Source organism: Momordica charantia, assembly GCF_013281855.1.
Source record: "Momordica charantia cultivar OHB3-1 chromosome 11 unlocalized genomic scaffold, Mcharantia_2.0 BLBB01000011.1, whole genome shotgun sequence".
Taxonomy (NCBI): Eukaryota; Viridiplantae; Streptophyta; class Magnoliopsida; order Cucurbitales; family Cucurbitaceae; genus Momordica; species Momordica charantia.
In genome coordinates, this window is record NW_028275159.1 from 1,102,343 (window position 1) to 1,118,511 (window position 16,169).

Below are 16,169 nucleotides of genomic sequence, written 5' to 3' on the forward strand. Positions count from 1 at the left end.
AAAGGTCTCTCCGATGATTGTTTCTTGAAGCGTACGACATACGGTTTCTGGTTCTTGTTTCTCGGCACATGATCAAAATCCGAGGACGATTTTCTTTCAAATTCACCTGATCAGTTCGGCTTCTCAACCTATGTAAGTATGAATCTGTTTTTCTTCCCTTTGTGGTAACTGCGTATAAAACTCAGCGTGTTTGAGTAGATTTAGTTCCGATAATGTCTGTTGTTCTAGTTATTGAAAATTCCGTTCTACTTCGTCGTTGATCGTAGTAGTGAATGCTGCCTCATTAATCCTGATAATCAAACTTTCTTGTTCCTTAACCTCGAGAAATTACCGCAAGGACATATCATCAAATTTAGGAATCCTGCCTCCCGCTTCACTAATACTGTAATTTAATAGAGCAAAAGGAAATAAAAGAACAGTTGATATAGATCAATCACTGATTGAACTGTAATGGATAATGTGTAGATATATGCCCTGATTGGAACACGCGAACGGAAGTCAAGAGTAAAGAACATCGAGTACTTGGAGGAGCCACAAGTGCATCTAGAAAACTGGTGCTCTCTCCTATGAACTATGTTAGGCTTGTTGACGAATCTAGTTTCTTATAGTATGAGTCTTTGTTTGATACAATAGATTGATCGGTGTACATTTTAGAGCAAAAAATCTGCAGAACCTCCACTCATTTTCTAAAATAGTAGAGAAGAATCGGTTCCCTTTCGCATTTTGCAAATGCGAGGGAAACTAGAGAGCAACATCAATAATGGAGAAGATAGCAAAGCAGAGTGAGACACAGTTTTACTCCGAAAATTGAGTTGCAAAATAATTTGTAATCAAATTTGCAGTTGATTTTATGGGGGGAACAGTAGCAGCAAATCTAAGCTTTTACTGTGTCTGTCCGTGAATCTGGCGATCGATTTGTCCCCTGCTTGCCATGGAGGAAGCGATTAAGGCTTTGAAGTGAACTCGTAACATTGTCACTTTTCATTAGCTCTCCAGCTACTTCAGCAGGTGTTGCCTGAACTTCCTTTAATAGCTCTTTAATTTCTTCGAAAAGGGAGTGTTCATGAATTAGCAGGTAATTTTGTGCTAGAATCTTGAAACCACTGAAATCGCAGTAAGACATATGCAGGTGCAGATCCATGCGCCCAGGTCTCAACAATGCCGGGTCCAGCCGCTCCACGTGGTTTGTGGTCAACACCACTATCCGTTCATCTCCACAGCTCGACCACAGGCCATCAATGAAGTTCAATAACCCAGAAAGAGTAACCTGATTGCAACAAACACCCAACATTTTTATGCAGCTTTAAATACAAAATATTTAGTTTCATTCAGGTTCAGGGACCTACCTTTTCATCCTCTGCAGATTTAGTTCGATTTTCTGAATCAGAACTCCTATCTTGCAGCTCAATAGAACAATCAATGTCCTCGATTACTAATATCGAACGGCTTCCAGTGCCAATCAACAATCTTCTTAAATCCGAATTGCATTGAACTTCCCTCAAATCCATATCATAAATGTCAAACTTCAGATAGTTAGCCATGGCCGCGACCAAGCTTGATTTACCTGTTCCTGGTGGTCCATACAACAAATACCCACGTTTCCAAGCCTTTCCCACTCTTTTGTAGTACTGTTTCCTCTCAATAAACTTATTGAGATCATCAATTAATGCCTCCTTAGTTTCAGGGTTCATGGCTATAGTGTCAAATGTGGCCGGATGATTGAGGTCGATTGAACCCCAATAATCAGTACCACTATAATCTATTGTATGGAGCTTCACAGCCTTCCTCTCATCTCTAATGGCTTTTGCCTCCCGCAGAATATGTGGAAGGTAAAATTTCAATGCCATATCCCTGTGTTTGTTGTGAAAGCTTACCTCGAACTGTCTAACATCAGTCCGCGAAAACGCACTGGCATCGCGGTTCTTGTTTGAAATTGGCTTTTCAACACGCGAAGAAACCAAAACCCACTTGAATTTGACGCCTTCAAATGTGTCAATCAGTTCTTGATTCCTATCGATAGTCACGTCTAATTGCTGCTCTTTCTCCGGCTTGAGGACCTTAATTCGTCGTGAGGATGAAGAGAGTCTCGTGCCCAAGTAAACATTCACAGCGTCGAACATCTGGTTGGCGGTGAGGCCATCAAGTTCTTCGACGACGATGATCATCTGGGAGGATAAACGGTTGGAGAGGTCGTGGAGGCGCGCGAAGAAATAGTCTCGGACGGCGTCGGGAATGAGTTCGTTGTAGAAGGTTCGGAGGAGAACTACTGAGGCGGTGAGTGATGCCACCGCCGATAGAATGGTCCTGGATGAAGGCAAGCTCTCCTGAGGACTCCCCAACATTTTCCCCACCAAAATTTTGTGAGATCAAGCCGGCGGGATTTGGAGACGTGGGAAGGAATTGCTTGGTGAAAAAGAAAGCCAAGATTGCAAAGGTCGGCATGTATAAAGTGCAAAACTAGAAACGTCTTCATGCTGAGGGTGAGGATCGTTCGATCTACGGATCGATTAACGTTGTTAGAGTCTCTTTGAAGAGCCCACACATTGGTTCCTCGCGACGTACAAGAACGAAGCCCTGTGAAAATGGTTGGTTATGGAAGGGTGTTATTACGCTGAACCAACGAAGCCCATTTATACGGAAGGCCCATGTCAAAATATCTCAAGATTCCAAGTGACGAGGTGGCGTCGTGGCGAAGATTATGTTTTTCTTGAGGTAATCTTTAATCCAATGTTTTTCTTTATTTAGTTTCTATATTTTGTAAATTTTTACCAACTCTCTCCTATCTTATGTTATGGTTAAGAGGAGTATACGGTATAGGTACTTTCAACTTTGACTAAATTTAATATATATGCTCTAAAAACGTTTGGTTTTGTTTTATACTTTCAACTTTTGTCGATTTTAGTTTCGTACTTTTGAAATGTTCATTTTGGTCTTTAAAAGTAATTATTTTAGTCTTTTTATTTTTATTTTTATCTTATTTATTTTGACACTTCACGCTTACTAAATTTCTTGAAATACAACTATAAATTTGTATTGAAAAATTTTCCTTTGTATATAAACTTTATCTTAGACATTTTGAAAATATAGAGATTAAAATGAATAAAAGTTGAAAGACTAAATTTTTTGAAATTACAGGGATTAAAATGAACGAAAGCTAAAAGTATACAGATAAAAAAAGTATTAACCTAGTTATAGATGAATAAGAAGTGTTATAGTGTGACACATTTATTTTAGTTTATAACTTTGAATTGAACTTAAAGACATGTTTTAGTTAAGGAATGGAGTAGGGAAAACGACTAAAACTCATTTTAGGTTTTTTTTTTTCTACTTACTCCAAAAGTACTAAAAAAATTGTTACCAAATAATTATGTCTTTATTGAATTTCTATTAGGTTTTATTAATATGATTAGGATATTTAATTGGTGTCAAAGTGAACATAGCTCATTTTTCGGCACCAAATGTTGTAGGTCAGGCGGTTGTCCCGTGAGATTAGTCGAGGTGTATGTAAGATGGTCCCGACACTCACGGATATATAAAAAAAAAGTAAATATAGCTCAGTCGTAATTGACATATTTTTCCAATCACGAGGTTGAGATATTTGGTTTGTACTATTTAAAAGAGTTTAACTCTTAATTGAAACTGACATTGTCCAACGAACCTGGACATAGTTCAATCGATTAAGACACATGTACGTAGAAATAAAATTAGAAGAAAAACAAATGACATTGAAGACGGCATAAAAAAATGCATGGCAGTCTGAACCTAAACGTGTGCCCACTTATTTGGGTGGTTCGTCGTTTCTCGATATAGGTTGGAAGGAATAAGCCTTAATTTTGTCCAAATAAGGACAGATCACACCTACTTTTGAATGTTGAAGAAGAATAAGAAGAATAATGATAACAAATTGCTCATAAAATACACATTTCCTGATCACATAATGGAACAGTAACTATAAGCATCTTCAGTGACAACATACCAGACATCGCACTTGTGGCATGTCTTGGGGAAATGGCATATCACATCCTTGCTCTCGCTCTTTTTCTCATCCTTCTTCTCTTCTTTTGCAGGCCCTACACTCAGAATTGCAGCAGATTTTCTGAATTTTCTCACCTTCTTGATGACTTTCACTGGATCAGCTTCACCGATGACAGTGACCGTGTTTTTTGGTGGATCGAGGGCGATGGAAGTTATCCCATTAACCCTCGCAATCGACTTCATCACCTGCTGCCTGCATTTCCAACATGGAAGTTCCACTGACACTACAGTTTTCTGCAACGAAGAAGTGTCAGATTTTGCAGTACTCAAAGAGGTCCAAATTATTGGCATTCAATATTATATATGCAAAAACAAACTAGCAGAAGTACTGCAGTGTGTCAGTGTGTGGCTTTGACGCCACAGGAGGTTTGAGCCTCGTATTAATTGGCAACTAAAGGAAAACATCACACAGAAATGAAGGAATTTTAGAGTTTTGGAGTGCGGTGGAACCTTTGACATGGTTTTGGGAAAGAATTAAAGTGAGCCTGGTTGAAGAGGAAGGTATGAAAAAGTGGATCTCATATTGCTAATATAAATTCTACTGACAAACTTTCAAGAGTACTTTGCTGTAGAATTGAATTTCTCTGTGCAGGACGGAAGTGAAGATTGGTCGAAAAGTAAATGCGGTGAGTACAGAGTTTGTTGGCGACTACTAAATTCCAACGAATGTTATTCATGGAGAATATTGTAAACATCTCACCACCACCACTATGCCATTTATTGCAGCATTACCCCCTGAAAAAGAGTTCTTTTTCTTCTACTACGATTTGGCGAAAGTCGGTCAATGGAGCAACAAAGTAGCAACTTGAGCTGTGCAAGAAAGTACTTGCGCCTGGTAACTGGTAAGTACACATGTCTAACATTTAGAAGTTTGTTTATGTACAATTTGGGAGGGTACGAGATCCGTGCAAGCCGAGTAGCAAACTATGTAAAAAAATACACTCTGACCCTCATGTCAGTCAAAATGATATAGGGATTAGGAGAGAATCTTTTTGTTACGACAACGGCTAGCATGTTGTAATTTTACTTCCCAACAAAGTTTTTTCTCTTTCTTTCGTGAAAAGTATTTGATCCCTTATCACTAAAAATCTGTGTTTAATTTTAGGAAGTACAAGAAGTGAAAGGAAGAAAGCGAGCTTGAGTTTGCTTTCTTAGTCCATTTCTATTAATTCATCTATATCCTACCATATCTTCTATTATCTAGTTTTGCGTCTTATCTATAAGTAGCTTCCATTTATTTATTTTATATTTAATACATAAATAAATTTCAATATTAATTTTTACTCAATCAAATTACAAAATAAATTTGAATTTCTCTTGACAGCAATTGGAATTATTTTCTCGCATTATGGCCTTCACTTCGGATTTTGATATCCATTTTTTACTTTTATATAATATGATTGTTTGATAAGTGATAACGAGTTATTTTTCTTACCAACACGAACATTAAAGCTTAATATAAAACTTATCAGACAATCGTCCATTTTTAGACCAACTTTATATTTTAACCCTTAAAAAAACAAAATCCAAAAACAACATACTTCTGAATGATCATGTTGAGTGCATGCTACGGCGGCCCCAAACCCATCAAATAGCAGGAAGACTTTATTTTTTACAATTCCCAACGTCGTTCATCTAAATCTAAAATAAGATATCTCCTAGAGCACCCACAAATAAATGCTTTCACAAATAGAAAAAAAAAATTATAATTTCTACTCGTATAATTAATAACAAATAACTGGTTCCATTATTTCAGCTTTTTATTTAATTATGTGTTTTTTGAACGACTACATTTGCTTACCTAGTATTTCCAGAAACGGAAACACCAAAATAAAATAATTAAAACAAGAATAGTAACAAAATTGAGAGAAACTGTGAGCAAAGAGAAACAGATTACTGGGGAAAATAAAATAGTCATGAATAAAGAAGCGTGCAGACTGCAGAGAGATTTGGTGGAATAAAATGTGTGAAACCGAGGAATGAAGAGAAAATGTGTATAAATAGAGAGATTAGTGAGAAAAAATGTGTATAAATAGAGAGACTAGAGAGAAAAAATGTGCATATAAAGGAGTTGAAAGAGAGACTGCATGCATAGTAATTAGTAAAAATAGAGAATATAGAGAATGCAGAATGAGATTTAAGAATTAAATTGGATCTTTTGAAAAGTAGTTCTAAATTGTGTCTAAAGTATTTTTGTCATGATTAAAAGTGCTTCTAAACATGAGTAAAGGGAGACGATGAAGTAGAACCAGACAACAGTTCAAGTCAAAATCAACAGCCTTCTCAAAAATTCGTCCCAAAACGCAATAAAACAGACAATTCAAATGTATGAACACGTATCAGATCCCTGGTATCAAGAACATTTCAAAATCCAACTGTAGGAGTAATTTATAGGTCATAGGAAGGCTAAAAACTTACCAACGAGTCTCCTTGAGGTGGTCGCTAAATCACTCTACAGAGCCCCATGACAGTTCATTTTATCACTTTCTCCTGCACTTAAAAGAAGAAGCTCCCAATGGGGGAAAGATAAATAAAATATACATACTAGATCTTTACGAATTTCAAAAGAGGGCGCCATAGTAGAATTTTCCCTTTTTTTCTGGGGGCATAGTGGATTCTAACGTACACTAATCATTAAAAAAAAATCACTTCTACCAGATCATACATAACCTAAATTCCGAGGCAAGAGTGATATGCCAAATATTGACAGTAGACATATGCCACGTACGAATGCCATCGATGCTTTTGTTTGTCGTGAAGATTGGGATAACTAGACAAAGCTTCTGCAGAGGCTTTGTGAAACAGCAGATTAGATCTACAAAAAAAATACATCCAGCTTTTCATAAGAGCATCAAAGAAGTACAAAGGGCGATGCAGAAAGAAATAACTAATTAAGCAGCACCACGACAAAAGCTCAACGAGCAGAAAGTAGAATTGATAAAATAGCACAAAAAGATATCACTGATATCAGCATAATTACTATAATACTCTAAATAAATTTCCGATTCATGCTTACCAGAAAAGAAGTATAGCCACAAACTTTGGCGTGTACTCCCAATGCGTAGTAGATTCATAAGCGTTCGGGCCTGTAATAATTGTCTGCCTGCAGCTCTGTCACAAGCATCTGTGTGTAGTTGCAAACTATTTTTTTGTCTTGTTCGTAGTACTCTTCCATCTTCTTAAAAGGTTTTAGATCCAGGTCTATGAAATTCACCTAAAAATTTTTAGACCGGGTAGAGAATCATTAGAAAATCATGAGAAACCCAACTTGAAACTTAGAAAAAGTTGTTGATCTCAGTAAACTACTCGATCACCATATTCATGTTTTATTTGTCAAAGGATTAACGATGAGAAAGTTTGTGGAATCAAATAAAACTTCCCAACTGAACTGGGAAATTGGTCATTAGTCTTTCATGACCAACACAAAGGAAGGATTCATCACCAAACCTATTTGATTCCTGTGATTTAAATTATACCTACTCATCATAGTTCAGAAACATTTCACTAAGTATAGTAGACAACGGATTAATAAAGTACACCTGAAGTTGATTTATACTGCACCATTAGAAATGTAACCATTCAAATGGTGGACAAAATGCAAATTTCCGTGGATTTCATTGTCTTCACTTGTTAAAGAAAGTGTCTTACAAAATATATATACATCCATATATGTAATTCAAATAAATTAGCAGTTTTCAGTTTACTTGAAACTTTTGATATAAAAAAAGGGAATGCAAATGGATAGGCAGAGGGGATATACCTTATAGTCAAAAGTTTGGTTGGTTGATTCAAGTAATATGCTGTTATATGCAGAACCTGGACACTCAATATGCCACGGTCTAAACGTAACCATCAAACTACAGTCTTTAGCAGTTGCAGCTATTAAAAAGTTCCTCACAATCTCCAAGCGTTGATCAAGATGGGCAGAATGTAAAGTGGCACATCTGTTCAACAATTCATCATCATCCAGATGTCTACAAACCAAGCAGGGCTCAGAAATAATGTCATAGTACGCATGAATAGCCCCTTCTATGTCAAAACTGTCAAGCTTCTGAACCTCAAGGAGTCGATTCAGACATCCTGATTTATACACAGCCTCAGCAACAAGTTGTAGAAAACTCATTGTTCGAGATCCATTTTCTCTCTGGATAACAGATTGAAGGGCATCTTCAAATGCTTCCTCAATCACCAAATTAGTGTCAACAGCATAGCCACCTGACGCCCCAAATATTAGGGAACCATTCAAGAAAACACGGAAATTATTCTGAGGGGTAGAGAAAAGATCTTTGATTGCTTTATATATCCGGTCCTTGGATCCAGAGAACAAATCTAGAGGATCGTAATCACTTAACTCTGATATCTGTTAAGTAAATTGGATGCAATCAAGTTAGAACTTAAAACATTTCAGAAGAGCAGTCAATTAGTATCATAGAAGCATGAAGATCAGACACTGAAGTGATAGAAGAACTGGGATGTGACACTGAGAATCACATTTGAAGGGATACAGAAAAATAATTGATGGAGGAGTCACAGGTACAATCTAGATAATACCATTGAGACAAAAAGAGGAGCAAAATTACCTCGCCTTTCTTCAACTTCAATGCTTGGTGCATCCTAAAACGAGTCACATTTTGTTTAATGGCATTTCTTTTGCTTATGAATCTTGAAGTTGGAAGAAATCCCCATTTCGGCTGATATATATAAAATAGAAAAATCACTTTCAGGGTAAAAAATAAACTAGGAGGGGAAGGGGAGGGGGAGATGGGACAGATGAAAACCATTGAGGAGCACCTTTATCTCGACAGAAATGCAAAATTCACCTTCACCACCTAAAAACAAAGAAAGGTAGACTGGTGATACTCATTACTCTGGATAATAGAACGAAAGCATTAAAATATTAAGCAGGTATTTCAAGATAATTGCTCATCAATAAACCATGTTGAAACAGTTATAACAAGAATAATATTTTTTCCTATAATAAAATGGTTTTTTTAAGGAGACGTGATAATTAGTTCTTTTGTCCTGACAGTTGACAAGTTGCCATTTCAATTGCAATATGCAATTTTAGTTTTAAATTTCTTCAATATATTCAAAGGTAATAGAAAAATTTTCTAATTCTCTTCCCCTTCTCTTTTCTATATTCCAATTTTTTCTTCATGTTCTTCATTGTTTTACACTCTAACTTGTCTCTAAATGAACAACACTATGGGAGCTATTTAAAGCTTTCTTCCTTGCTCCTAAGGAGTCTATCAGGTATCAAATAATGAAATAACCAATTAGACAACACAACAAGCTTCCTGCTAATAGAAGTATATATTCACTCGTACATCCCATTTGCTTTACATAATAGGTATCTAAATTTTTAGTTGATTCAGCTGTTAGCTAGAGAATTTTTAGATATGAACATATTGACTGCAATAAAAAAAAAGTTAGAAGTCCATATATAGTATGTGCTAATCTTATAGTTATAAATGTGTTTAAATATCAGAAGAAGGATAATAGCAAAAGAGAGCATGAAGAAACTCTACCTTGAGGGAAAATAGAATGATCAGATTGAAGGAGGACAGAATCACGATATATATTTACTTGTCCTGCACTAACCCTCCATGCAGGACGCTGACCAAGAATATTCTTCTCAATGGTCTCTAGGAATTCTTTCGTTACAAGGATGTGGACCTACCAGTATAGGTAGAATAGAATATACGGTCAGAATAATTTGTTCTAAAATGAGAGCATCAATCATTCTTGATTTATCACTTTTTCAGATTGAATTATTACTACAAGTACATGCAGAAATATGATTCACTTCATTCTATTAGCAGACCTCTAATCTAAGCAAGATTAGGATGAAATGAATACAATAACATACCCCAGCGTCAACATGTTTGGAATCCAATAATGGGATCATTACATGCTGCACATAGATTTGACATGCAACATCTCGATCCGTGCATGACACAAGGTCCCCTACATCTCTCCACAGAAGGCGCTCATGCGCGGACAAATCCATTAGGTTCAGAACGCTCGGGCAGTGTGATCCATTTCTTGTAGCCTTTTCTATTCGTATAACTTTCCCAAACTAAGAATAAAATTAGCACAGAGATAATCAGCGGCCACCGGTAGATTGAAGCAAGTTCAAACGAATAGAAAATTTCAACTAGAATTCATTTTCTTCCTCGAAAACAAAAACGTCGATCGATGACTTGAAATCTACCAACGAGAATAGTGTTTCAAGAGAGTACTAAACAATCTTATCAAAGAAATAGATTAGTGATAATCATACTTCCAAATTGAAACAGAAAACCGATGAAAATGTTCATAGATTCTTTCACTAAACTTTCGAGGGAAAAAATAAATTACAAAAAGAAGAATCAAGGGTTATCTCCTTGGACATAAATATAGATGCGAAGTAGACATACAAAAAGAGGAGAGGAACCAGTGTAAGCGAGGACAAGATTGACAGCTCCTTCGCCTCTGTAAATCCAGTCAACAGCATCCTTCTGCTCCAGTACAATTTCCATCCCGCAGATTTCCTTGCGGTCTAAAATTCAAACAATCGAGACATAAAGTAAATAGAAATGAACAGAGCAGGAGAGAAAGAGAATTTGGAAGCTCCATGCACCTGATCGGACCTCTGATAAGAATGCGTTGAGTTGAGTTGGAAGCTCCAAGCACCGGCTCGATTAAAACCCTAACAACAAAGAAGGCTCGCACCGATCAGGCACTCAACTTCGTCAAAAATGCATTTTAGAGACGAACTTCAACCAAATACCTCCACCAGAAGAGAGAAAGCTTCACGCCGTTGATCGAATCGACTTGTAGACGAGTTTGGACTTCAGAGTGACAGTGAGAGCATAGATTCCGCAGACTGAAGCATTCATAACTTTACTCTGCGAGAAACCTCGAAGACTCGCTCACCATAAGAAGCGTGGAAAGCTTCCGAAGAGCAGAATCTGCTGCTCACACGTTTATTCTTTTGGAACCTTTCAGCTTTCAGTAATGTTTACACTTGTAATTGTGGCTCTTTCTTTATTTTGCGTTAAATTATATTTTTAGTCAGTTTGCTTTGCTTTAAAATTTTCATTATCATTTGATTAGAATCTATCATGCCCCTAGTTAAAAATTAAATAGCATGATTTAATAGTAATCCACATATATCTCCAAATTAAGAGATTGTGAATTCGATCCCTACCTCATGTTGTACTAAAATAACCTACCATCTTTAAAGAATGAACAAGATAACTTAATAGTTAAGTTGTGTATATATTGGTACAATCACTCTCATTCAAATGGAATAGTATTAAACTTTTAATATTATTGAAGGTGTAAGTTCCATGGTTAATATTTTATATTCTATTATACTTTGTTTAACTAAAAAAAAAATGATTCATTCATAGTTTAATGTATACTATTAGAGATATAACTATTCACACGATGATACACCATTATATATATTCTAATTCAATTAGTTTGTTTAATTAATATTGATGAGTCAGATTACAGAATTTTTAAGTAAAATATTTCAATTGCATCGATTTTTAATATGTTAGGTTCAGCTGATTTGGTTTTTTTTTTTAATAAATTTCAATTTTATTTTATTTAGTTCAATAATGTCAATTTTTTATCTCTTAGATATATATTTTTTAGTACATATCTGATACATTCATTTACAAATTTTTTCCCTATATTATAAAAATTAAGAGTATTCTAACCATGTGTTCATCATTTAATTGTCGGGTGAGAATTCAAGAATTATACGCATTTTGTCTTCAAAAGAAAAAAGAAAAGAATTAGATGCATTTTCCCTTCCCAAGTTGATATTGTGAAAACTGCAAACAAATCCTTTTCAAGCTCAGGATATCCTTAATTACAAGCCAAATTTCCAATGAATTTTCTCTTTTTCCTATTAATTATAAGCCAAATTTCTAATCGTTCCAACTGACATTGAATTTATTTTTAGCATTTAAATTTGATTCTATTTTTATTGTAACTACAAACTATCATACTGTCACTACTTTGAGAAATGATACAGAATAAACAAAATCTGCTAAACTCCAGTCTGGGGTGGATGTGGATGCCAAAATATCATTCAAAAAGATTTTATTCTGAAGGATCAATGCGTAATCAAACTAAGGATAAGGAAGTAGTGGAGGCCTTCAAAAGATTGCTCAACTTTCCTTCTGTTCCTCAACAGAAAGATATTCTCACAAATGCATAAAAAGAAGATTATACAATTAACAAGCTCAAGAATAAATACAATTATGCACAGAAATATTATACTTGTCATAATCAAATCCCATGGGGTAAATATCATTTTCGCATTTAAATTTTATTCTATGTTTATTTTGTTACATTAGTATCTCAACTTTGAGGTGAGAAATAACTTTCAAACAGATTATACAAATCCAGCAGAACCAGATTACAGTGAACAAAACTCCAGTCTATGGTAGAAAAGAAGATTCTATTCTGCAAGTCCAGAAACAAACCTAGGATAAGGAAATGGTGGAAGCTTTCAAGAGATTGCTCATCCTTCCCTCTTTTCTCAACAAGAAACATATTCTCTTAATGCACAAAAAGAATTGGACCGAATTTGAAATTTGGATTTACCTAGAATCTGAAGAATTTTTAATCTCAATAACAAGCTCAAGTATAAATATGTTGGGCACAGGCGCATGCGCATACCTTGATATCTAGACATCAGAATTTCTACAAAGCCTCAACAAACAAGCTGCAGAAAACTCATTGCTCCATCGTCTCTCTGGACAGATTTGAGAGTATCTTCAAACCCTTCCCTAATCACTGACCAAGATCCCAAGAATTTGAGAACCATTCAAGAAAAAAGCTGGAAGTTATTCTGCTTTGTTGCGAAGTAGAAGTACCTTTTTCTCGAAAAACCATACCCTACAGGCTACAAATATATTCAGTGACAATATCTGTTATATGTAAGCTGGTCAGCTAGGCAAGCTTTTTAAAACCTGGTCCGATTGTTGCTTCAAAAACCTTGATACGATTATTCAAGACCAAATTGGAATAAGCAGAGCAATGAAAACGGTACAAATAAATACTTATTATTTTAGTTTTTAAAATTTGACTTAGATTTTGAAACTTTATTTCCAAAATAACGGTACAAATAAATACTTTGATAAAAGTTATGTTTGTAACCTAAATTTTTAAAAATCAAAAATAAAAAACAATATATATATATATATATATATATATATTTTTTTTTTTTTTTGAAAAACAACTCCATTTAATAAGATGTCATTGCCATTTAGTTATATGTAAATTTTAAGAATTTCCTTTCCAACCACACTCATAGTCAAGGAAGAAAATCATACATCCTTGCCGACAAGAGGGGTGGGCAGCAGTCAGTGGGTTCAAAAATCAAAATTTAAAAACAAAACAAAAAATGGTAAGGATAACAAAAAAAGTTATTTCCTTGCCGACAAGATCTCATTATTATCCAACAAAAGAAAAAACAAGCCAAAATAAACAGTACCTTTAGTGGTTGGCATGGCAGCAGCGAGCGGGTTCTGCTTTTCAACTTGACGCCTAATCTTTCAGGAGAAAAGGAAAATGGAAGTGGCACGGATTCTCCATATGAACAAGGGAGATGGCGAGACAAGCTATGCTAAGAACTCCTCGCTTCAGAGCAAGATTCTATCTGACTCGAAGTGGATCACCGAGGAAGCCATTGAAGCCATCATAAGCTCGAGCTCTGCGCCTCAGACTCAGAGCATAGCCATTGCTGACTTGGGCTGCTCCTTCGGCCCCAACACCTTGATTTTCATCTCCGACACGCTCCACCTCCTTAACGCCAAATGCAAACGCCTCGGCTACCCGCTGCCCGAAGTTCTCGTGTTCCTTAACGACCTCTTCACCAACGACTTCAACTGCTTATTCGGGTCTCTGCCCGATTTATACCGGCGGCTCAAGGTCGACAAGATTGGGCCGTGCTTTGTCTCCGGCATGCCCGGTTCTTTCTATGGAAGATTGTTCCCCAGAAACAGCCTGCATTTTGTGCACTCTTCCTCCAGCCTCCATTGGCTCTCCAAGGTTCCGGCTGGTCTGGACGGCCAAGGAAGAACGACGATAACAAACAAAGGGAAGATTTATATATCTCCGACCAGCCCACACAGCGTGTTGGAGGCGTACGCCGCGCAGTTCAGGAACGACTTCTCTTCGTTCTTAAAATCGCGTTTCGAAGAGATGATTCCCGGCGGGAGGATGGTTCTGTCTCTCGTGAGGAGGAGATGCGTGGACCCCACAACCCTCGATAGCTGCAGCTATTGGGAACTCCTAGCACAGGCTTTAACGAGATTGGTTTCCAAGGTTTATTATTATTTCTTTTTTTTTTTTTTTTTTTGGTTAAATTACAACTCTAGTAATTTTTTTTATTTTTTATTATTAGTTCATAAAACTTATTGTGCAAGTTAGGAAAAATTTGAAACCTATTAAACATTCTTTAAAGTAGAGTGTTTTAAGAGATATTCATATAGCTTTTGTCCCCTTGATAGAAAGTTGCCTAAAAAGTATGTGTAGAGTTGGAGGATTTTGTACCTTTCTTCTTGGTGTGGTTGTAACTATGTCCACTGATTATTCGACTCTCTTTCAGCTTTAACTTTAATAATGAACAATATAGAAAACTTTTTTTTTTCCTTTTTTTCTCTTTGTTGGGCCATAGGGAGTGGTTGAAGAAGAAAAAGTTGACTCGTTCAACCTACCTTACTATGCACCATGCATTGAGGAAGTGAAATTGGAGATAGAGAAGGAAGGATCGTTCGTTATAGATCGGTTTGAAGCATTCGAGGTGGAGTGGGTTGACTCCACCGACGAAGCTCAGAATGGACACAAAGTGGCGAAGACCATGAGGGCTGTGGTTGAAAATATGCTGGTGTCTCATTTCGGAGGTGATATTATGGATGATTTGTTTGAGCTATATGGAGAGATTCTGGAAGATCACTTATCAAGGAATAAAGATGAAACTATTAATACCAATTTGGTTGTTTCTTTAGTCAAGAAATGAACTGATTCGGTAGTCGAAAAGGGTTGGAAGATGGGTCCAATCCAAAATAATAAGATAAATCTATCTTTTCTAGTTTAAATCGTATGTTATTGTTTTATCTTTCTCCCTGAACTTTCAAATACTCCTTTTTCCTCTTTTTTTCTTAACGCAAACCGGATTTTTGTTTAAATGTTAAATGTATTATTTGTTAGGACGTAATTTTTTTCTTTTTAATAAAATGAGTGGATTTTGGGTTTTTGTTGGAATTCGTGGAAGATTAAGGAAATAGTGGGGCAGCTTTCCATTGCTTTTCTTTACTTATTTTTCTCAAAAAGAAAGTTATTCTGTGATGGTATGCATAAATAGCCCCATCTATACCTACATTTATCATGCTTCTTAACCTCAAGTAGCTACTGGATCTAGAAATCTGAGTTTTCTACAGTGTTCTCTGGTCATCTTCTCTCTTGGTAGATTTGAGAGGATCTTCAAATCCTTTCCTAATCTCCAAATTAGAATGAATATCGTCACTGACCAAAGTTCCAAGCATTTGAGAACCATTCATGATAAATACTGGAAGAGATTACTCCAAAAATCCTATCCTTCAAATATATTGATGGTCTGTGTCAGTGATAATATCTGTTATGTATACTAGATGCCTAGGCGAGCATTTTTGAAAAAATCTAAGTGCTCAAGACCAGATAGAGGAAACAGAGTAACGGGAACTTATATGACATTATAATATAGATGCAGACATAATCACTGATTGGAACTGTGAAAGAACCTAAATTATTCTCAGATGTCTCCGAAGAGACGTGAAAGAACATAAATTATTATTACCACTAAGCAGAAAATGGGAAACGAAACTACATCCACTTAATGCAACTTTACTGCTGGTGCATTCTAACACAAGTATGGGCTATGGATGTCCTAAGTTATTGAGCACAAGGCATTAACTTTTTCCTCCCTAAGTTATGAATGTTGAAGGTTTGAAGAAACCCACATTTTGGCTAGTTTGGAAAAAAAAATATCAGAATTATCATATCATATCATCAAGGGAACTAAAGAAATAAGAGAGAGATCAGCATTCAGCGGGTAGATCAAATGCTTCCTAATTATCGGGGAAAATACC

The 16,169-nt window shown here is 36.0% G+C and overlaps 4 protein-coding genes and 1 long non-coding RNA gene across 6 annotated transcripts; 2 read left to right on the top strand and 3 right to left on the bottom strand.

Moving 5' to 3' along the window:
* Positions 1 to 768: 768 nt before the first annotated feature.
* Positions 769 to 2,342, bottom strand: LOC111012395 (AAA-ATPase At3g50940). The gene is made up of 2 exons (XM_022286539.2): positions 1,347 to 2,342; positions 769 to 1,267 (listed from the first exon to the last, which is right to left on the bottom strand). The coding sequence occupies exons 1-2, from the start codon at positions 2,340 to 2,342 to the stop codon at positions 875 to 877; spliced, it is 1,389 nt and encodes a 462-aa protein (XP_022142231.1). The 3' UTR covers positions 769 to 874.
* A 109-nt stretch (positions 2,343 to 2,451) lies between these two features.
* LOC148207982 (uncharacterized) lies at positions 2,452 to 4,902 on the top strand. Its single transcript, XR_015788666.1, has 3 exons — positions 2,452 to 2,712; positions 4,068 to 4,661; positions 4,762 to 4,902. It is a non-coding gene; the product is annotated as an uncharacterized LOC148207982 (long non-coding RNA).
* Positions 3,696 to 4,624, bottom strand: LOC111012402 (heavy metal-associated isoprenylated plant protein 43). Its single transcript, XM_022286550.2, has 2 exons — positions 4,486 to 4,624; positions 3,696 to 4,269 (listed from the first exon to the last, which is right to left on the bottom strand). The coding sequence occupies exons 1-2, from the start codon at positions 4,492 to 4,494 to the stop codon at positions 3,931 to 3,933; spliced, it is 348 nt and encodes a 115-aa protein (XP_022142242.1). The 5' UTR covers positions 4,495 to 4,624; the 3' UTR covers positions 3,696 to 3,930.
* Positions 4,903 to 6,562: 1,660 nt separating the features above from the next.
* On the bottom strand, positions 6,563 to 11,053 carry LOC111012378 (inositol-pentakisphosphate 2-kinase). 2 transcript variants are annotated; one of them, XM_022286528.2, is made up of 10 exons: positions 10,808 to 11,053; positions 10,668 to 10,726; positions 10,455 to 10,576; positions 9,905 to 10,114; positions 9,564 to 9,711; positions 8,827 to 8,864; positions 8,616 to 8,726; positions 7,796 to 8,395; positions 7,052 to 7,249; positions 6,563 to 6,850 (listed from the first exon to the last, which is right to left on the bottom strand). In XM_022286528.2, the coding sequence occupies exons 3-9, from the start codon at positions 10,554 to 10,556 to the stop codon at positions 7,106 to 7,108; spliced, it is 1,353 nt and encodes a 450-aa protein (XP_022142220.1). In that variant the 5' UTR covers positions 10,557 to 10,576; positions 10,668 to 10,726; positions 10,808 to 11,053; the 3' UTR covers positions 6,563 to 6,850; positions 7,052 to 7,105. The 2 variants fall into 2 exon arrangements, with proteins under 2 accessions (XP_022142220.1, XP_022142212.1); XM_022286520.2 differs by having other exon boundaries at positions 10,658 to 10,726; positions 10,808 to 11,052.
* A 564-nt stretch (positions 11,054 to 11,617) lies between these two features.
* LOC148207983 (putative jasmonic acid carboxyl methyltransferase 2) lies at positions 11,618 to 15,140 on the top strand. The gene is made up of 2 exons (XM_088119343.1): positions 11,618 to 14,367; positions 14,720 to 15,140. Exons 1-2 carry the CDS (start codon positions 13,612 to 13,614, stop codon positions 15,059 to 15,061), a joined length of 1,098 nt encoding a protein of 365 aa, XP_087975469.1. The 5' UTR covers positions 11,618 to 13,611; the 3' UTR covers positions 15,062 to 15,140.
* Positions 15,141 to 16,169: the final 1,029 nt, after the last annotated feature.